This window comes from Nymphalis io, chromosome 5 (assembly GCF_905147045.1).
Source record: "Nymphalis io chromosome 5, ilAglIoxx1.1, whole genome shotgun sequence".
Classification (NCBI taxonomy): Eukaryota; Metazoa; Arthropoda; class Insecta; order Lepidoptera; family Nymphalidae; genus Nymphalis; species Nymphalis io.
The window spans coordinates 2,739,926-2,763,505 of NC_065892.1; the positions used below are offsets into that span (position 1 = coordinate 2,739,926).

A 23,580-nucleotide genomic window follows, 5' to 3' on the forward strand; every position below is an offset into this window, starting at 1 on the left:
ACTTGAATACAGCAATACAATGTATTGCAAAGTGAAATAAAGTCAATATTTTTTTTAACTATAAAATGAAGTCGATACTGTTTAGTGAATGTTAGTTCTTCCTACACCATATCCTTGATACACACTTCAAATCTATAGAACAAACTCCAAACTTACCGCAAAAAACGGTCGTGAAATGTCAAACAGTGATAAACGTCATTGACCATAATAATCATAGCATTTCAACAATACACGCATCAAAATTCTATATCACTATTAATCGGTTGTCAACACTGAGTGAGTAATGAAGTGAGCTCTGTAAATAATACTGCTGAAAAAACAAGTGAGAGTAAATAGTAAATGAGTGATTTTAGCAATGCAAGTCGATTTATCATTTTCTAGTAAATTTTAATTCTACAAGAGGGATTTATATTTTACTGTTTTCTCATGTATGAAATTTTCTTGTGATCTACAAAATGGATAGTACCCAAAGAGTGGACAGCCACACAAAGTTATTAATTGTATTAAGTGCTAAAAGCTTAAATATCGCGTTTCATTTTATATATGCAGTAATATTATTATATAACTCACCAAAAGCAAATACATTTTAAAGAATATATCGTATAAAAATATAAGGCTGATGTATAATATATTGTTCACAGATAAATAAGTGCAAAATGTGAAAATAATTGACATGGAAGCAGAGTGCGAGAATTGCAGCCTCTACACGGAGCTGAACACCAGCCTTTACAGCAATGACACGAGAAATGTCACGCTCATCAACAAGTTTTATTTCTATCAGGTAATTTTTTATTTTCACTAATATTATAATTCTGAAAGTCACTCTGCCTGTCCGGAACCTTCACGGCTATTACTGAACTGATCTTGATAAAATTTCGTATGAACTATGCTTGAACCCCAAGGAAGTTTATATGCTATTTTTTTTAACGTAATAACAGACCCCTTTCCCCTAAAACGCGAGCGAAACCACGGGCGGAAACTAGTTATTTATGCTTGCTGAAATCGGTCTGGAAGATTATTGTTACCGCTAAACAGCAATACTAAATACCTAGTGCTTAGCATTGTTGTGTTTCGGTTTCAAGGGTGAGTGAGCCAGTTTAACTATAGGAACAAGGAACATTGTCAATGTAAGGAACGGTTAATATTTATTACATCATACTACGGGTGATGACCACATACCATTAGGTTGGCCATTTCCCATCCGCCTACCTATAACATAAAGAAAGAAAAACCCAAAAGACATGATCCTGCCTGTTGTATCATCTTGTGCCAATTTTCATGGTAATCGGTCAAACGGTTTCTTCTATTCCACTTTTGATTTGATTTTATTAGAAAACCTAATTTAATAAAATAATATATGAAACTCTTATGTTTAAAGGTTCGCCAATATAATATTATAATTTAATTATTAGAATCTGATATTTGTGTGGGTAATGATTATATTTGCCGCGAAGTTAATATTTAACGTAATTAATTAATGTTCTTAGTTTAATTTATGCTTAAGAATAGTAAAGGTTAATATTGTGACGTTTTACAATTAATTTTCCTCTCCGTCCCAATATAAGGTTAGACGTGCGAGAAAATATAGTTTTAGATGAAGAATATATTTTACATGATCGTGGTTTTTATAAATGAGTGTCTGTTTTATAGCTCCGAGTGCCTTTTATAGTTATATGGAATGATAACAGCGCCGTTTAGTGACAAATCGGAATTTCAAATCGTAGTTTGTCAATGTTAACGCTATCTAACAAGTAAGAAAACTCGCACTAGGCTCGCTGGTGTTCAAATTACATTCGTTTCCAGTGCTCTGTCATTCGGTGAAGTGGTTAGGATATACCCTAATGAATATATTATCAAGTTATGCTTATATTATACCTTTATTTCAAAATAGCAATTCTTTGATATTACAACCATTGTTAAATTTAAACCTAAACATAACCTTTTCTGGAGTCGATCTCCACTGACCCCGTCAGACCACTGAAGTGTATGTACATTTTAAGGTTATAGAATTAGAATATATCTGTAAATTATTCCTTATCTTTTATTATATATATTATCTGTATTTTATGTCAATGATTAAACTATTAAAATTAAAATTTATTTAACATTACTTTTTTAAAGGGTGTCCATGGCATACCGGGATAGTGCCAAGTAATTTTAGATCGTCTCGCTAAAGTATGGGTCTAGACTTTCAGAATTCTAATCTTACGTTAATTGTATCATAAAACGGTATTATATTCTATATTATATGAGATGGGTATGTTATTATTTTTTTAATAAATTCATTATTCGGAATAGATGTAAAAAGTACGGAGTATCAATTTATTTTATTTTGAAACATTGAAAATGCAGATTTTGCGTAGCTCATGTCAGTTGAACGATCAAATACAGATATGGGTCTTATCCATACCACTGACAGTAACATTTCATAGCAGTTTTGTTAATTGTGTTATTTTATTGTAAAAAAAAAACATTTTCGAAATGTCTGTTGTTTGGGTGTTTTTTTTTTTCATTTTTTTGATTTCATTATAAAATAAATAAACTAATATATGGCCATCACCGTGTATTTCTATTGTTGTTACTGCGACTATTAAAAGATGTAGCACTTTCAGTTTTCATCAAAATTCCTATGAGCTTACTCCCGAACTTCCGTTTCATTCATTAACATCAACTCGACAACGTAATTTTGTACACAATACGCGAACCTTCCCCTTTTTGGGAATATACGAACTTCCTACAAAATGTTAATAATATAATTTTCGTAACACTTTACCACCATTTGTAACATACGTTAAAACTCGTTGTTAATCTCCTCTAACTCCTTTAATTAATACACAGTTGTAATTAAGGCAAGCGTATATCGTGTAACGTAATGTAGATTAACTAGTATAATATTTAATTATTATAATTAATGTATATTATAAAGTTATAATGTAAGTCAAACTGTGTGTGCGAGGCGGGTTCTTCGTTCTTTTTAAAAGCCCAAGATCCCAAGCAAACAATGATGAAAGGACTTTTGTTCAGTAAGTTGCAGTAGAGTAATTATGCCCGTATTACTATATTTAAGCTCGTCTCGGGTACCACCTATCAGATTCTTCCATCAAACAGCAATGTTCGGTATTGTTGCGGTGGAATTACAGGCACAAGGGACTTAATATGTGAATTGGTTATGTTGGTTGGTGGCGTATTGTCTATGCACGAAATGGTTAACATTTCTTACATCACCTAATTCTATGGACCTATCTAATTCATACAAAATCCATTCTTAAAATAAATTTATTATTTAATATTAATGCATAAAAAAATGATGTGGACGAACTACTAATTTATTCATTCATTTTAATCCATTTAACGCACATTTATACCAATCTACGTTATTAAAGTTTTAATGGGATATGATCTAACGCAATTATTTCTTAATATGCGAAATGAAGTCTTCCCTTTACAAAGGAAATCCATTATCGTCATAGGATGATTAAAAATCTTTGTTAACCGCTATTAACCACCATCGACGTCGTTTAAAAAGTATTGTACAATACAGTATTATGTGTTTTGTGATAATGTCAAATCCAAAATATTATTTATCTATATTATAATTTCTTAGAGGCATTTTTAAATTTTCATTTTACAATATTACATTAACTGAACGCTACATCTGGTTTGTAATGTTGATTTTATTAAGTACAACAGTATTTTTTTTTTCCAATAAAAAACGTAGATTTGTTAAAACAATGTAATCCAATATTTATGTCCAGCCTCAAAATCAAAAAAGGTTACCTAGTAATCGAGTGTTTGTTATGTTCAGGTACTAGCAGCTCCAAGTTGTTTAAACAGTATGAAACATCTTGTCCCGTTCCGTTGGTCGTTGCTTGGTATTATAAGAGTCATAACGTTTTAAAAATTTTGGTTATTTAAAGCACAAAGATTTTTCTGAAATTTCTCAAATCAAATCCGAAATTAAAATTGAAATACATTCAAGTTATTTTACAAGAATAAATAATATTGAAAACCACTACTTGTTCGGAATGTATATTCTACGAAGAAAAACAAGTTTTTTTTCTCTCAACTTTTAAATGTAATTATATCTATATGATGATATCATATCAAGCAAAAAAATCACGAAGATTTTTTTCGTGAAGACGTGGCATATTATTAACTTAATTTTATTTAATTACTTATTAAATTAAATTATAAACGAGTTGTTTATTAATATCTCGTTTATAAAGTTTTAAGTGAAGTACCAAAATTCGTTATCTTAATTTTCAAACTAACATTTAAGCATATTAAAATGCCTAGCTGCCAAGACTTTGAAACTCCAGAAGCGATTAATTTAAAAGATAAGGAATATGAAGTTTTCACTCAAAGATTGTTTTATATTAGCGTATTTATCAATAAATATTGAATTTTGAATAAAATCACCTATGGCCTATTCCAACTACAAGAGAAGTAAGCCCAAATAAACAACTTTGACACCGATATCATTGGTCACCGATATCAATTGAAGCGATATCATTGGTCGAAATCAATTCAAGAAATAGCAAAAAAATTGCCTTTTCAATGTCCGCGAAGATGTAATCGGAACTTCGAAAGTTCAATTGATGTGGTTATAACTAATTAAGTGGAATAGTATTATATTATAAATAAAGGTAAATTAATCAAGAACTATTTTTAGTGCAATACGGCATGCCAAGTCATGCGCATGCATTCGCATGCAATCTGTAATCTACGGTTTGTTCACCTATACTCCTGCTCCAATGGAGTATATATGATATTTTGATTTTTGAATAAGCAGACAGGATAACGAATTAAAATTATTGAAGAAGAAAGATATTATAATTTTACTTTTATACACAGAACGCCCAGCTGGCGGTGTTATGGGTGTTGTTGGTGGCGATCGTCGCGGGAAATGCGACGGTGGTGCTTGCTCTATTTCTCACCAAATCCAGGAAGAGCCGAATGAATTTCTTCATCATGCAACTTGCTATAGCTGGTAAGAATGAAACAACAAATTTTCAAACCATATTCATACTGTCCGACACGATATCGTGTAGAAGTTGAAGCAAACATTATATAAATATGCTTTAAACGTACGATAAAAATGTTTATTAATGCATTAATTCCTGATATTGATTCGTTTTTGTTAATATCGTGTCAGATATATATATTTTAAAAACCCTGTTTTCATACAGAATCAAGCCAATACCGAATAAATTACCTGAGAGAATGATAAAATTGACATTAAAGTCTAACATGTTAGCAAAATTATTAGCAAAAGATTCAGTTTAAAATATCATATCGAACAAAACAGAGGCAAGTCAAATCAATTCTTAATAATAACATTTTTGAAATATACTCGTATGTTCTAAAATGAGAAATATGCGTAATACTATAATAATGTACTAATCTTTTTTTATTTCTTAATTATTTAGCTTATTGCTTAAGTGTGTTGTATATTAATTTAGGATTTATCCCACAAACATATATTTATATAAGAGTTTGCTTATTTAAATATTCGAATAACGAAATTATAAAATTGGTTTACATTTTATATTCAAGATTAATTTTAATTTGATTCCTCCCATTGTATTTAATAGTTCGTCAGACTTGCGTAAATGAAAATAACTTACAAATTTCGAATTATTGCGATTTAAATCGTTGTAATGATTTACAAAGGAAGTTTTGTTTAACTTTGTAAAACTTTGGTTACTTTTGAAATTAATTACTTTAAAGTTTTTCTGTGTATATATTAATATAATTATTATATTATTTTATAAATTATATTAATGTATAAATATTTATTTATTTGAAGTTTAATAATTTCAATTGATTTATATTTGTACACCGTTACGTAAACTTTACTTAATTAAACATAATATATATGTAAATTAAAAAAAAAAACATAAATATAAATGTATGTAATACATATTAAAAGCTCTTATAATACGATTCTTTACCTCTTGTACCCTCAAAATAAGTTTATTATCAACGTCTAAAATTGAGCTTGGTTTTTGTACGTTGAAAAAACTTTTTTTTTTTATGGAGACTATTTTTTTGACAAAAATTTAAAACATGTAGTATGTGATTGCAAAATTAACCTTAAGTAATATAATATCAGATACAGAGATAAAGCAATTTAATATCGTGCGAAGTAACAATGTATATATGCGAGGTTATACAATAAAATAACAAAACAAGATTTGTCAAGCTTAGCCTAAGCAATTCAATTTTCCATAAAAAAACATTATATGTAAACGTAGAAGCACATACATCCAATGTTTAAAATAGAAACAACATTTATATTATTCACAGGCAAACATAAACAAATATACAGCCAAGAACTATTTTATAAAAATAAAATTTTATTTAGTAGTATACACGTGACAGAAATGGAGACTTGCACAAGAACCATTTTGTTCAATTACTATATTTTAAGTAACACTAAAACTCAGCCTTGAAATTATTCTTTTATAGCAATTTAGTTTCCGACGAAATTTTACTTCAAAAGTTTTTTTATTCAATTCCAATGAGTTCACTCAATATAATGTAGATGTTACTCCATTAACATAAATATGATTTAATTAAGCTAAAATATTACAACACAGTAAAATTTTACACAGATATTGATTGATAAATATCTAGAAGATTCTGATAGAACCTCTACATTCCAAGAAGGTGTCTTACCCATCAGAAAAAACAAATTGATTCACAGAAATATAAACGCAATATTTAAATTAAAATAATATTTCTCTTTTAGATTTATGGGTCGGGTTAATAAGCGTTCTACCAGATTTAATACAACGGGTAACGATTTCTTGGTTCGCTGGTTCGTTGGCCTGCAAATTGATGAAATATTTACAGGTATTTATATATTTACAATAATACTATTTAATAACAATAAATTCGAACGTTAGTAATTTAAGATATTATAATAAAATAATAATTTTATACGTTTTCAATGATTACATTTAGATAATAATATAATGTATATCTAATTTAAAAAATGGACCTTTTTTATAGTATAGTTTGGCGGACGAGCATATGGGCTACCTGATGGTAAGTGGTCACCAACGCCCATAGACAATGACATTGTAAAAAATGTTAACCATCGCATACATCGCCACCAAACTTGGGAACTAAGATGTTATGTCCCTTGTGCCAGTAATTACACTGGCTCACTCACCCTTCAAACCGGAACACAACAATACCAAGTACTGCTGTTTTGCGGTAGAATATCTGATGAGTGAGGGGTACCTACCCAGACGAGCTTGCACAAAACCCTACCACCAGTTACAAAAAATATAACACTTCGTCTTATTGCCTTTGCTAACAGTTGTTCTGGTTTTTTTTCGTCTAGATAATCGGAATTTCGATTCAAAGGGAAAATGCTGCTAACATTCTTGACACCATTCCACGCGGTCATGATTTGTACAATAGCTATTTTTAATTTTTATTTGTATATATTTAAAGCTTGAATGTAAATAATATATTGTAAAAGTAAAAATGTATTTAATGAATGCTGTATGGTGTTTGAGAGAGCCCTATCGTACTCTCTATCTCTCTCTCTCTTTTTACTCAACCCGTGGGTATAGTAAGAGACGACAAAAGGAAGAGAATGAACGTCACAATAACTCGAATGTTGGTAAAAACTAATCCACCAGCAAAAATATTCTCAAAGTTGGCTGCAGGCATGCAGGCCCTCAAAACCAGATAATAAACCTATTCTAGAATTGAATAGAACATAAATGCGCTGACCCCAAATTACCATTAATTATATATATAGGACCACCGAATATTGATGAGTATAACATATATATTGATGAGTATATAAAGAATTTACTATACCTATGTAGTATGTGTTCGGATAAAATAATACATGATATGCTAAGCTATTTGAGTTTATTCCCACGCGTGCATCTACGAACCGAGCGTAACAATGACTATCTGATCGGCTGCTACAACAAGCTTGTCATAAAGTAATAAAACACATGTGAAAAAAAAACAAGTATAACATTATAATTAGAAAAAGGTCTAACTACGTTAAGTTCAATATTTAAGAGTGATTTCTAAATTAATTATAAATGTGAAATGGAACAAGATTGCTAGCGTTATTCATATTCCAATTTTCTGGGTGAAAATATATGAGCCCTCTTCTTATTAGTTTAGGCAACGAGATGGGAAATTGACGTTCATAAACTTTTAAATGAAATAAACATAAAAAAAATAAGATTATGTTTAATATTAAAGGGCAATACAGGTAATTATGTATAATTTCAATTGTTATTAATGATCTAACCTTGTCTTATCTTACCTTTGTAAATTATACGTGAAATGTTTAATTTAGTTCAGGTAGATAATAAGTAAATTCAGTGAGCTTCAAAAATATTTCAACTTTGAAGTACAATTTAAAAACTCGCATTTAAATTTTTACAAAAATTTACTTATTTTTAGATTATTTTTTTAATTTGTAAGCCCATCAGAGTAGGAATCACCCACTCATCAAATACTCTACCTACAAACAGCAGTACATAGTAGACCTATTGTTGTTCCGGCTTAACAATTAAGTTAGCCAGTGAAATTACAGGCACAAGGGACATAACATCTTAGTTCCCAAGGTGTCGCAATGGCGATATAAGGAATAGTTAATATTTCTTACAGTGCCAATGCCTACGGACGATGGCTACCGCTTACCACTATTTTATAAAAAAAACACTTAAGTGTCTTTAAAGTCTACTTTGTAATGTTAATAGTAGTTAACAAAAGAAGCATTTATTCTGTAAAGAGGTAACACTTATTATAAATAATGTTTTTTAGGGTGTAGTTACATATTCATCGACTTACGTTTTGGTCGCGTTAAGCGTAGACCGCTGTGATGCGATCACACATCCGATGAATTTCACTGGAAGCTGTAAGTATTATAAAAACAACATTTTCATACCAAAATAATGTCCTCAACATACTCTCTGTCTCTCTTTCTCTCTCACACACACATACACACGCATACACCCATACACACAAACAAACATGCGTGCAAACGTATACGTGCCCTACCCAGCCTTATTTATACATAATTTAATCATAAATTTACGCGTTTACGTGAAACTTGTAAGTCACCGTATGCCTTGAATTAAGCCATTATTCATTTTAATTGAAATTAATTTTAATGAAAATACACTTATAAATGTTGTTTAGGGGTGATTTATTAACAAATGCTGTGTCTTCTTCTTTCGAATGTGAAATCAATGATGTCAGAAAGAGACAAAACTCAGCAGGTAACTAAACACTCCCCTATGTATATAAGCAATGAATTATAAAACAATAATCTTCGCAGGGCGTCGTGCGCGAGCGTTGATAGTCGGCGCGTGGCTACTGAGCTTTTTATTCTGCGTTCCGATGCTGTTTCTCTTCGATGAAGCTGACATTGAAGGTACGTTTGTTTACTTCAACGAGCGTATGTATTCTCAATACTCAAATGCCAGCAACGCACTTTCAGTCACTTGAATGTGTTCAAGATGTACGTTGGGGGACTGAAAGTGCGTTGCTTCACAATGTTGCAGATGTCCACAGGCGGTTTTAGTCACTTTTCATCGAGTGAGTCACCTGGCAGTTTTCCCCTTTAACATAAAAAAACTTCTCTACTAAAATAGAATTAAAGTCGAATTTTGTTTGTGGACTAAGTTAAGTTTTGAAGTGTTGACTCTAATGGTATCTTCGGTGTAGATATAAAAAGTGTTTATAAAATATTGTATGACCTTAAAATGATACTTCGCTTGCAAGATTTCCCAGATAAATATTGAAATTAAATTAATGCTTTATTAGTCGCTAGCATATTGCTGTCTTTATCCATAGAAACGCAATAACTATACAATATGTAAACAAAGCAATTAAATTTTCGAGAATTTCCAGCGAAAGTTGAACTCAAACAAAGATCGTAGCTTTGAAATGGCCCATAAAATTTTATGACAGAAATAAAACAATTCCTATTGAGATTTATATCGAAAATATTCAAACTTACTTAAGGCACTAGTCTGATTTATAGTGCGTTAATATTTGAAAATAGAATTAATATTTTTTTTAAATTATATTTAAAATGTGAATACTACCTAGATGAATCGAGTTTTAGAATAGGAATGGACGAAATACTTAGGAGACGTAAAGGTGCGATAGTTTACAGCCCCAGGACAGCTGGACAAATTTCAAGGCCTTATACAACACAATATCTAAAAGTCAGCCTTTTCAGTTCACAAGCATTTGAAAAGGATTTTTATGACTGGACTGAATGGTCTCAACATCATTTACACAGTCATTCCAATCATACTGCCCTTTGAACTATTGCTTGCAAAGCAACAACTACAACGTAACTATAATAGTCACGTTATTTTATTTAAAAAAATTTTTTTTTTAACATAGGAACTCTTCAATGCTGGTCCAGCATCAACGAAACCCAATGGAGGATATGGATGACCAGTGTTTTCTTGTCACTATTCGTTGCGCCTGCGCTCACGATATCTGCGTGTTACGGCGTTATCGTTGTGACGATACGACAGAAAAGTCGGCGGGTTCTCGGCAAAAGAGCAGCGGCGACACGTCAATGTAAGTTTAAAAAAAAAAAAAAACCGGGAATGCAATTGGCTCCACTCCGCCTGATGGGAAGTGATAGTGGAGTCCAAACGCGACGACGGCCAGTACAGTCGGAAAGAATATTCTGCACTAGCCGTCCTCGCCTTGTAAGCGAGCTGAAAGCTTTCTTTAACACAATATAACATAATATTGCTAATTAAATTACCAGTACGTTGGTGTGTTTATAAAAATGTTTATAAAAGTAATAAAAATGTCGTCAAAGTAGCACGGTAGTAATGTCGTCACGGATGCGCAAGCGATCCCGTGGCGGTCCTCGTTAAGACGGTAAATGTGGGGGAAACGCGTAATGCGTTTTTCCAGCGTGAAAAAAAGGCACGATAAAAATGTAACCGTAATTGTCGTAGTTTACGTGCTATGTGTTTAACATTTGCAGTACAAAGCGTTCGTTGTCAAACGTTTTTTGCCATTTCATTGTTAGGTTTCACCAATATAATGGAGATTTTTTTTTTGTTTTATCTCGTTTGTATTAGCAACGAACTTAAGGTCAAATTTTGACCACTCCGGGACTATTTACAATATATATAACATACCATTCTATAAAACACGGAATTCACTTTAAACCATTTAAATATTATCTTTTATTATTCCATGATAAATATATTATATATTACATTAAAATATATGATAACATTATATAAATAAAGAAGTGGGTGATGTTACGAGCTGGTAAATAAGTCATAAAATATTACTCATAAGGGATTTCCTAGAGTTCAGAAAATTTTACTTCATATCAATCCTAATATTATAATATAAGGAAGTTTGTTTTTTCCGAGCTCACATAGTAACTTTTATTGACATCATAGCTTAATAATTTCTAAATGGAATATGAAGGAAAATCGTTTTGTATGTTTGTGACAATTTCAAAACCATAAAAATCTCATAAATTATATAATATTTTATTGTAATTTTTTCATAAAACAAATATCTACATTCATGTAATTTTTTCATTCTACATTCATGTAATAAACTTAGCGAAATAGATTTATCAGAAAACAATAGATTATTGAAATAATTAATGTTTATTTTTGAACAGAGGCAAGCCTTGTTAAGAGAACACGTGGTTTAAGCGAAGAACGTGGGTTCTGGGTGTGCTTAGGAAATTTTGATTAAACATTATAATAATAATGATTGGTTCGCGCCGAATTTTAGCCACGGCGATCAATTTCAAAAACAAGCCGACTGCGCTGTCGATAATATTATTATAGTGGACATGTGTAATGTCTCAAGTGAAAATATTATTTTTTACATAAATAATATTTTTTTTCTGTTAAATACCCTTTTTAAGTTACAACCTCTTTAATTAAACTTTATTAAAAAAATATCGTATTTTATATCAAGCAACCCTTCGAGTCATTTTGTTTCGTCAGAAGTATTTTATATTGGGTCACTGGTTATTAGTTTATTTAGGACGTCAAATAAAATATTTTATTCTCTTTCAAGTGAAAAGCACAAAAACATTACGTATAATTATTATGTCCAAATATTATAAAATGTGTAATAAATTCTATTTGGCTTTTAAGCGCGATCATACCTTTTTCAAAACCTACCTGGGTAGAATAAAGTTCTACATGATATGTTTATAAACGATTAAACATATAAAGGGAAAACTGATTTTGGCCTCGGCCTTCGCTGGAGTACTTAGAACACCTCATCAAAGTTTCATCACAATCAGATAAATAGTTTTGGAACACATAGAAGACAAACAAACATTTATTTATTAAGAATGAAGAAGTAAATAGACTTGCCTGGCGTACCTAAAGAGTTGCACCCGTCGTTGTCACGAGCCCCTTTTCAATTCGTTTGATTAAAGTCATGTATGGTTTTAAATATAGAACTGAAGCATTTCAAAATTTATTAAAATAATGTCAATAATTAACATTAACATACAGTAACAGTCTGTGAATGTCCCACTGCTGGGCTAAGGCCTCCTCTCCCTTTTTGAGGAGAAGGTTTGGAGCTTATTCCACCAAGCTGCTCCAATTCGGGTTGTTGGAATACACATGTGGCAGAATTTCAGTGATATTAGACACATGCAGGTTTCCTCACGATGTTTTCCTTTACCGTCAAACACGAAATGAATTATAATCACAAATTAAGCACATCAAAATTCAGTGGTGCTTGCCCGGGTTTGAACTCACGATCATCGGTTAAGATTCACGCGTTCTTACCACCGGGCCATCTCGGCTTTCATGATTACATTAACATGAAATTGCAAAATTTAATATTTCGAATTCACGATCAAACACAATTTTATATAATTTTATATACATGCAGAACGAACTGTCTACAAATATAAACTATGATATATTTATTACAGATAGTGATGACTTGGACAGTCGACGAGCGAGCAGCCGTGGTATTATACCCAAGGCCAAGATAAAAACAGTTAAAATGACATTCGTGATCGTATTTGGTGAGTCTATATTTAATTTTTAACGTTGTTAAAAATCTTACTTCTAAATGTTTTAAGAAGACTTACTAATGGGCTCCTCGCTGGTATGTGGTTTCCAATCAAATATATTGGTACTGTGAGAAATATAACATCGTTAATCCGCCACTGACTCACAAAACATACTATACACACAGCCATACTAAGTATTCCTATTTGGCGGTAGAATAAGAGATGAGTGATAAGTACCCAGACGGAATACTAAAATAGAATGTTATTTAAGAAATATTAATTATTATAACTGATGCAAATGTTATGCAAAAATGATAGCCAACTCACAATGATGAGTTGGTGGTGCCTACTCAGACGGGCATACATAAAGCCCACCGAGTAAGGTTCGATACGAGTTAACAGTAATCATATTATTATGAATAAAATATAAAACCGAATTCTATTATTTATTTTGTTATCAACAGTTTCGGTTTCAATTACAATATTTATCGATAAACGCTTGACATGTTTGGAAATATTATTTCCATTATATTACAGCGGATGCGGAGATGACGTAGCTTTATATTTAAATAGGTGATAATAATAGTATTATCCAGGGACATTATTCACACACGGTCATATATTCCCAAACTAAGCAGAGGTTGTACTATGGATACCAGACAAATGATATACTACATATACTACTTTTCATTTGTAAACACATGCTTATATAGATAATTACACCTTAACTTAGGACAAACACACATTTTCATGTGTGTATGCACACACAAATGTCTGTCCTGGGTGGGAATCGAACCCACGACCTTCGGCGTGAAAGGCAAGTGTCTACCAACCACGCCCACCGACCCGTCAATAACACTAATGTAACGAAAACCCACCCTACTGATGTCTAGTTCTTGTCCAGTTACTATATTAAAACGATTAATGGATTGTTGAATTGTCTACGAGACGTAAATCAAAAACGTCCCATTAAAAATATTTCGTAAATTTCATAACATTAGAAGGATTTTAACTGCTCGTTATCTTATTGGAACTGTTCGTCTGTTCGTCGTAACTCAAAAACAATTACTTACATACATTAACGATTCATATTATGGAACTGATATTAAAATTTAGATAAAATAGTTGAAAATAAGAACCAAAATTTTAAATTTATATACACACTACTAAAATATTTATATTATTCACGGCACTCTTGTCTCTATGTACTCTCATACTCATTGTTACCCTACAGTTTCTTGCTGATTCGATTTAATATAATCAACGTTCTGAAACGGATTGATGATTCAAAACTACTCGTAAAAATCTATTCGAATAGAAATTGTGACAGTAATTTATAATATTAGTGAAATAAAATACGGAGATAAATAACGAGTACTTTTATGAGGTACAGGTCGTCAAAACTTTATCTGTATGAAAATATTATTCACGATTTATATTCGATGACAATGCTCCAATCTGTCAGAATTTAATTAAATCGTCGAACATTTCCAATTAATAATGAACGAGCGAATCGTTCGTAGCAATCGACTTTTAGTCTTCCAATTATTAAAATTAAAAATATAGTTTACTGTTAATATTTAAAAGTGCATTTTATTAATTAATGGTTGGGATATTGAATGAGTGAATAAAATGTCAAGTTAATCTTTCTGATAAATCTAAATATTCTTTTTTGAAAAGTCGAATTGGATCCAAAAGTCGAGTTAATTTAAATGGCTCGCTTTATTATTACTGAAGGTTTTTAATATGACAACTAAGTTTTCGAAATATTTAAATATTGAAATGATAAATATGTCCACATTTGTTAAGACAACACCTCAAAAAAAAATTAAAATATTAAGGATTGGACTTAGATAAGGCAAGTAATCGCGTTAAGGCTTGGCAGGCGTAACCCTAATTTGGTGGGCGACGAAGTGCATGGACGAATGGACAAGTTAGAAAATGAAAGTGATGCAATTACTATATGTACGTAAAATATGAAAAAGCTATACTGGACGCCAGCCCAGAGCTAAAGGATGTAAGCGCCAAACAAATTTTGTATGAATATCAAAGCGCTAAAGACAATATATAAAAATAAAGCCTTTTTCGAGCAAAAGTATTTTTTTAGTCTTTTATTTCAATTAGCTTGAGCTACATTCACGAGCCGGCCGTATTGTTTAAAAAAATACAGAACGAAAGGCACTATTTTATTTCCAGCATACTTGGTTAGTTTCGGTTGATTATTTCTATCGTGGCCAGAATCGGACAGAAGAACTGGTCTGATGATAATAAGACCAAATTGCTTCTATATAACTAAAAATTTTAAATTCTTATTTTCAAAGAAACAGACAAATGTTAATAATTTGTAAATAAATAAAATATGCGTAATACGACGACAAACGTAGTACGACCTAAAACTAATTTTTGGTCGGTCGCCAAAAAATATTGCCGAGAATTTCTGTCGCAACAACATTTAACACATATTAAATTAACTGTTAATCTATCATTTCTTCATTTATTACACTAGAATTAACCGTGACTTAATTAACATCTAGTTTGATAAATAATTCTGGCATATAAAAATAATGAATTTAGTAAATATTGTTATAATTGACTATTAAAAGTGTTTGAAAACAAAATTAAATTTACCTATATATATTTATAAACCGATTAGTGATCCTGGCAAAAAAACATAAACATTTCTCTTTACAGAGGTTGCCTGGAAGAAATCAATATAAGTGATGAGGCCGCCTTTGCATACTATATGGTCTACTTGTTATTATATGTTATTAAATGTTTGTAAATTGTGTGCAATAAAGGATTAATAAATACATAAACATATTTAATAAGTCAAAGCTGTTGAGTAAAGTTTCAATAAAAAGTTTTAACAGTAACAGCCTGTTAATGTCCCACTGCTGGGCTAAGGCCTCCTCTCCCTTTTGAGGAGAAGGTTTGGAGCTTATTCTACCACGCTGCTCCAATGCGGGTTGGTAGAATACACATGTGACAGAATTTCAATGAAATTAGACACATGCAGGTTTCCTCACGATGTTTCCCTTCACCGTCAAACACGAGATCAATTATAAACACAAATTAAGCACATGAAAATTCAGTGGTGCTTGCCCGGCTTTGAACCCACGATCATCGGTTAAGATTCACGCGTTCTAACCACTAGGCCATCTCGACTTTTTTAAAAAGTAAAAAGTATTAAAGACATATATAATTAATTTGAAAAACAAATAAAATCGTATGAAGAAATAATTAAAAACCATTTGCATAAAGTAATATATGATCATTTAAAAAATAAACAAAACATGTGCTTAACTATCTAATACATATGACGAGTAAACATCGCGTTACTTTTTAAGTCCTTGAATTTTTTTACATCAATCCTAAAAAAATATTACTTTCATAATTCACGTAAAATAAGAAAGAAAATAAATAGAAACACCGACACATTACTGACACATTCTGATTACGTATAAAAATATTTTTATCAATTTATATGTACCTGACCTACATTCAAATTTATTATAACAAGTTTGTCAAAATAGAACTGCGCTAAAACGTTTTAAAATATTTTTTCGGTGCGTTAAATCAATTTACACATTTTAAACCAATTAAAATAGTTTTATTTTATCCCACATGATAAAATAAAAGCTTTTTAAATCTGTTTAATATTCAAAATAATAAGAATTTTAGTTAGATATCGCGTTTTATTATGTTTCGTTTTGATTAATACATTATTGTAAAGGTGGCTAATATTTAAGAAAACGTAAATCCTAACTTAAGGTCACTCGCTTTAAACTCGAACAAGCATCACTAAAATGGAATTAATTAATTATTGTTTTATAAAGAATGTATATTTTCAATATATTATTAATCTATATATATACTAAAGCAGTAGAAACCATTTGTCTGTATATAAAATAAATTAATCAAAACACGAGTACGGGTGATGAAAAAAGAGTAGCAACGTACGAAAATGTTTTTTTTTTTTTTATATCATAATAAAACTGTTTTTCACGCGGACTAAGTCGCGAGCACCAGTATTATGTAATAAATAATTAGAAAAAAAATATATATATATTATATTACATATCAAATTTCTTATCTATGCTATTCGTTCAGTTACTTTGTCTGAAGCCAATCATGGGTGTAGAATCAGGTCATACTTACCAAAAGTGCATTGTCGTTGGAACTGAACCAACATATAAAATTTTAACTTTAAGATAAGATAGTGGTTCAAATTCAACTTGCAAGATTTGACCTAAGCAAACTAACATATTGCAAGTTCAATAAAAGCTTCTATGTGTGTCAATTTATTGATATTTTCGATGTCAATTGTTTAAAACAACATGACATTTCAATATACAAAATTAAATGTACTATATAAAATGGACTATATGGATGATATATTGAAATAAATATGACCGATGCATCCATGTTTATTCAAACGAATTGACGTCCATTTATTTAAGTAAAAATATTGAAAATGTCAGAGATGTTTTTCTTTCAAAACATCGTATTTCTCTTGATTTATATTCGATAATGTATATTTTGACTTTGTTTAGTCTGGAAAGTTGACGACATTGACATGAAAGCAGATGAAATATTGAATTAAAAGAAATGAGCATTACAGAAGTAACGAGCTTTAAGCATAAAGTATTGAGAGTTAGTAAATTAATTCTTAAATACTAGGTGGTACAACTTTGTGCCCATCTGGGTAGGTACCATCAGAAGATCTACCGCTAAACAGCAATTCTTAGTATCGTTGCGTTCCAGTTTAAAGGATGAGCGAGCCACTGTCACAGGCACAAGTGACATAACATATTAGTTCCCAAGGTTGGTGGTGCAACGGCGATGTAAGGAATAGTTAATACTTCTTATATCGCCAATGTCTATGGGTGATGGTGACCACTTGCCAGCCCGCCTACCTATATTATATGAATAAGTACAATACAAAAACACCAATAGGCCAACTCATGAAACTCACCACAGAGTATGATCGTAAAATGTCAGAAAGAAAAAGGTAATATGCGGCATTGACTGTATATAATATTCATACACGCATCAACATTCTGGTTCATTGTCCGCTTTTAAAATTTCACGACTGAGATACCAAGTGAGTTCTTTCGGAATAGCAATTCACTTCACTTTGGTGAGAATACTTTTTTTTTTTTTGGTTTTGTGGTAAAACTATATAATTTGTGTACATGCGAGTGTGTCTGAGTTATACGTATATTATAAAAACCTCACTAACAGCTTGGAATTTGGAAGTTGACAATGCTTTTCGTCTTTGGGACAGTGCGAGTATATTGCCTATAATTTCTCCTATCATACCATTCAATCTATGAAAACGGATTCCTTCCCTCCTGATACTGTATTTTTGCACAAACTTGTGTATTAAAATCTTTTTAGTGCTATTCATTGATAATCATTCGAAATTCAATCAAGAGAACATTATTATTATGATATAATTTTCAACCACACACACATACAAAATACATATCTGACAGATTTAATAGTAAGGATACCGAACGAAACGAACGAGCTAACGGTTGCACACTTAAAAAAGTTACAGATAATGTGTCCTTAATTGTTAAGACAAACATTAATCATTCATTCATTCTGTAAAATATAAAATGAGCGTTTTAAAATATCGTATGAACTAAGTTTAACACTTGTAAATGTCTAGAAAATCTCCATAATCCATTAGTCTAATAGGTTAACGACCTTAAAAATATGTTAAAAAGCGCTCACTTTAAACAACATGGTACATGAAGAGCAGAACCGACGTTAAACATTTTACGATCGCATCCATTATATTTAAGAGGACAAAATTGGTATTCTTTTATACTAATAACGATGTATAAAATTTCTAATATTATATAAACTTTTTAGTAAATTTGCTTTATAATATTCACCTAGTTAACGCAATACTATACCGTATTTTTTATAGTATAGGTTGGCGATGAGCATATGGGCCACCTGATGGCAAGTGGTCACCAACGCCCATAGACATTGGCATTGTAAGAAATGTTAACCATCGCTTACATCGCCAATGCATCGCCAACCTTGGGAACTAAGATGTTTTGTCCCTTCTGCCTGTAATTACATTAGAAGGTCGATTCAATATCGCGGTATCCCAAATTGAATAATTATGTGAAAATAATTATTATTATGTAATGTGTGATTGGTCTGTTTTGCATTATCAATATATATTGCACTAGTATTGTATGTTTATGGCTATATTATATATTCAATATTACATAGCATAATGAATCAGTATTTCGCGATGCGTGCAAAAAAATTAATGTTCCTATGTTTAGGATCGGAATTTGTATTACAGTTGACCCTACAGGTCTTGACAGGATCATGGCTTGAAAGGGCACCCTTATTTAATTGAGACTCAAGCTGGATATTACTTCAGACTTTGCGTCGGTTCAAAGGACGCCTTCTGCGAGACTGGCTCTCGCATTAAGTAGCTAACATTTTTGCATAAAATTTGGTCCAGTGGTTAATAAATCCAGGAATTGTATGTATATATTTTCAAAATAACATTTTATTTTATTTGGTGTTAGGGATTTGTGCAAGCTCGCCTGTGTAAGCAGTGGTTGCCCACTCATCATATAATCTTTCGCAAAACAGCAATAATACTTACTATTGTTGTGTTCCGGTATGAAAGGAGTAAGCCAGTATAACTAGAAGTACAAGGCATATAACATCCTATTTCCTAAGGTTAGTGATGCATTGGCATTTTAAGTAATGGCTAACATTTTTTATTCTTCTTATTAGGCATCACAGCCTATTTCCTAGTACGCTCACCGATTTAAAAAAACAACGTTTTATCTAATTTTATATAAAAATGAATGGTATCTTGACTCATTTTATACAATTCAATTTAATATGAAACAACTACATTAAATAAGTACATAAAAAATTACAACCATTATAAGCTGACACATGCAAAAGATGATACTGTGGTCTAAAGGTTTATGGCCAGGGGTCACGCCATTGACATAATAATACGCATATATTTTACTGACGATCGGAAATCAATATGTAATGTCATATGATATTTAAATAATGAATATTACTTTTCTCTAAGAAAAATAACCTTATTTACTCTGAATTTGTGTCACATCCCTCGTCCCTGTTTACATTACACAGGTTCATTCACCTTTACATCAAACGTAATAATAATGTTACTATTTCGGTTCAGTACTACTAGTGAAATCTATGTATCCATATAAAATATATCACTTAATATTAAATTATTTGCATTCAAACAGCACTTACCATCTTGTAATGTTTGAGTTATAACAATAAAGTATTCGATGATCTAGGAAATATTACATGCACTAGTAAGTAAATATTAGTGCACAAACATAGGTTCTGTCTCACTCATAATCCGTTGGGACGGCAAATCCGACATGACCGGAAATAATTCAGGCGTAGAACCAACGGCTTTACGTGAAAAGCCGAGGAATTGGAGTGTACACACTTCCAACTTCCAGACTTCGGGCTGCTACTGCCCGGGTGAGCCGGTTGGCGTGGTTGGTAGATACTTGCCTTTCACGCCGAAGGTTGTGGGTTTGATTCTCATTCAGAACAGATATTTGTGTGCATGAACATGTCTATTTGTCCTAAATCTGGGTGTAATTATCTATATAAGTATGTATTTACAAAAGAAAAGTAGTATATGTAGTATATCAGTTGTCTGGTTTCCATAGCACAAGCTTAATTTGGGATCGGCCGTGTGTGAAAAATGTCCCAGGATATTGATATTGATATTGGATATTGATACTGAGAACCCAATTCGAACCCAGGGTCTTATATCTAGTCCTTAGACCAACGACTATTATAATATACAGATATATGTATATAAGTCACTATTTTTTGTGATATTACATGACATACATATGGAAAAAACACATGGAGCCTCTCTTCAATAAGTCGTATTAGCAAAGGCAGATCGATCATTATCATTGTTTCTTAAGTAATTTACTTGGCTCTTACTTCTATCACAAATTGTAAAGCCGTCCAATTTTTTCTCTCAATATAAATGTAAGTCGCTATAATAATATTGTAACGAACTTTGATGTAAAGCTTTCTTAGTCCATATTAGTTATTCGCTAAGGCATAAATAAATCAACTGACTTAAAAAAATAAAACAAAATGCTTTAAGATTGAATTGAATGGAGGCGTCCATTAGGTTTATTTACTAAAAGGTATTTAATTTTTACCATAATTTTATTTCCTAAAAACAAATTCAGTACGTAATTATAAGTGAAACTCTGAATTTACTTTATATAAAATGTAAAATATACGAGATGGCCCAGTGGTAAGAACGCGTGAATCGATGATCGTGGGCTTAAACCCGGGCAAAAATCACTGAATATTCATGTGCTTAATTTTTAATTATAATTCATCTCTTGTTTGATGGTGAAGGAAAACATCGCGTAGAAACCTGCATGTGTCTAGTTTCACTGAAATTCTGCCACATATGTATTCCAACAACCCGAATTGGAACAGCGTGGTGAAATAGGCTCCAAACCTTCTCCTCAAAAAGGGAGAGGAGGCCTTAGCCCAGCAGTGGAGCATTCACAGGCTGTTACTGAAAAATGTATATAAGGCCCTCATTTAGTCAGTATGTTATGTCTGAGAACCGACACAGATTGTTAAGCACATCATGAAAAGTAAATGAAGTAACGTTCAATGTCCATCCAGTTATATTCCTTGTTATTGGGCTTAGACAACTTGGCACTCAACACCTGGGTTAATAACGAAGCCGAATATGACAAGATTGAGATTACATATAAAGTACATTGCTATCAGAAATCTTAAAATTCTGATTATAATGCTGCCTGGATATAAAAAAATCCATTCAAAATTCCAATCAATAAAAGATACACCGAGACAATACGGACAACAAGTCTGTCTAGATTGGTTTATCTAAGAAAAAAAATTGTTTTGTCAATTTTGTTTTTTGTTCAGTAATTATTTATTCTCGTCTTCTATTTTTTGGTATCGACGGAGTGTGAGCTGCATGGAAAGAATATGATGGACTTTCACGGCTGATCGTATATACCTATCGCCTATTTTTCTTAGAAATGCTTTTACTGATGAGTGGTCTTCCCACTATACGGTTGCCGCTCACTCATATTTAATATACTTATGGCATATATTTAACAAAAAACAGCTAAATTGTACAACTAATACGATCTCGTTGTTGCTTTGAGATTTTTAGATCTCAGAAGGTAAATTGGTACAAAGGTTCTCTGAGCACACACTAATATCCAGCTACTACTAGTATATATATTTAAGAAATTATTTGATTACCATAGAGACGGTAGAATTTTTATGATATAAAAGCTTGTCGCCAGATTTACCTGTGTAGATAAAAATAAATAAATTAAATAACTTCTGATAGATTTTAATTTTTAAAATTTTCATACTAAGTAAATGCGAGTAGGTTAATCTCGCGACAAGCTTTTATATCATATGAATTGTGTAATGATGTTATAAATTGATAATAAAAGTTTTAAAGGAAAAAAATATTTTATTCTTTTTAGCGCATTAATTAAGTCTTGTTTAAAAAAAAAAAAGTTTTATTACTTTTCATTTTTTTTATCCCTAACACACACTACAACAAGTAAAGTGACCTTCGACTTAAAGACGTATTCACGGCGACGTCAGTCACTCCTTTGGAACCAACAAACCAACCGACATAACCAATTATTTCAAACTTATTTCAATCTTAGTTATGCAATAATAATAATAATAATATCCTGGGACATTTTTCACACGCGGCCATTGTGCTATGAAAACCAGACAACTGATATACTACATATATTTCGTTTCTTTTGTAAATACATACTTATATAGAAAATTACACCTAGACTCAGGACAAACAGACATATTCATGTACATAAATATCTGTCCTGGGTGGAAATCGAACCCACAACCTTCGACATGAAACGCAAGTATCTACGAACCACGCCAACCGGCTCGTCAGCTATGTATTAATTTTGATTATTGCTGATATTTATTTACCATGTATTTCATTAACACTAAAGACAAAATATGGGGGTGTATCAAAAAAAATGACCGTTTTATCATATTTAAGATTTAAAAGTCTGTAAATATTTTATTCCTATTTTATACTTACCAATACTTAATAATTCATTTAGAGCATTCTCTAAACTTAATTATTCATTTCTGGTTTAGTTATTTGTTTCAGAGAAGAAACATGACAGTTTTCTACGAAATTCTCGTAATTATACGGCATTACTGGAAAAAAAATTACAGCCGCTCAAGCAACTCGTGAAATTATTAAATATGAAGGGGAAGGTGTCCTTGATCAGTGCATTTGCATTGTGCGGCGTGGATTTGAAAAATTTAGCAGTGGAGATGCGACGTTGAAAAGGAAGAAGGACTCCAGGCGACCATTAATGGATTGATGAGGTTCTGCATAAAGCCTGTTAAGTCAAATCTGTCTACAACTACTCGCGAACATGCCAGGGAGCGTGGTGTTTCGAAAATACTGTAAGTCGCCA

The 23,580-nt window shown here is 31.5% G+C and overlaps 1 protein-coding gene across 1 annotated transcript in view; it reads left to right on the forward strand.

Annotated features, from left to right (window-relative positions):
- Nucleotides 1-673: 673 nt before the first annotated feature.
- LOC126768344 (cardioacceleratory peptide receptor-like) overlaps nucleotides 674-23,580 on the forward strand; it is a 34,400-nt gene continuing 11,493 nt past the window's right edge. The window contains exons 1-7 of the mRNA XM_050486368.1: nucleotides 674-781; nucleotides 4,855-4,990; nucleotides 6,755-6,858; nucleotides 8,812-8,905; nucleotides 9,329-9,424; nucleotides 10,408-10,590; nucleotides 12,956-13,051. Of these exons, the coding sequence (XP_050342325.1) occupies nucleotides 674-781; nucleotides 4,855-4,990; nucleotides 6,755-6,858; nucleotides 8,812-8,905; nucleotides 9,329-9,424; nucleotides 10,408-10,590; nucleotides 12,956-13,051 (817 nt within the window). The remainder of the gene's footprint in view (nucleotides 782-4,854; nucleotides 4,991-6,754; nucleotides 6,859-8,811; nucleotides 8,906-9,328; nucleotides 9,425-10,407; nucleotides 10,591-12,955; nucleotides 13,052-23,580) is intronic.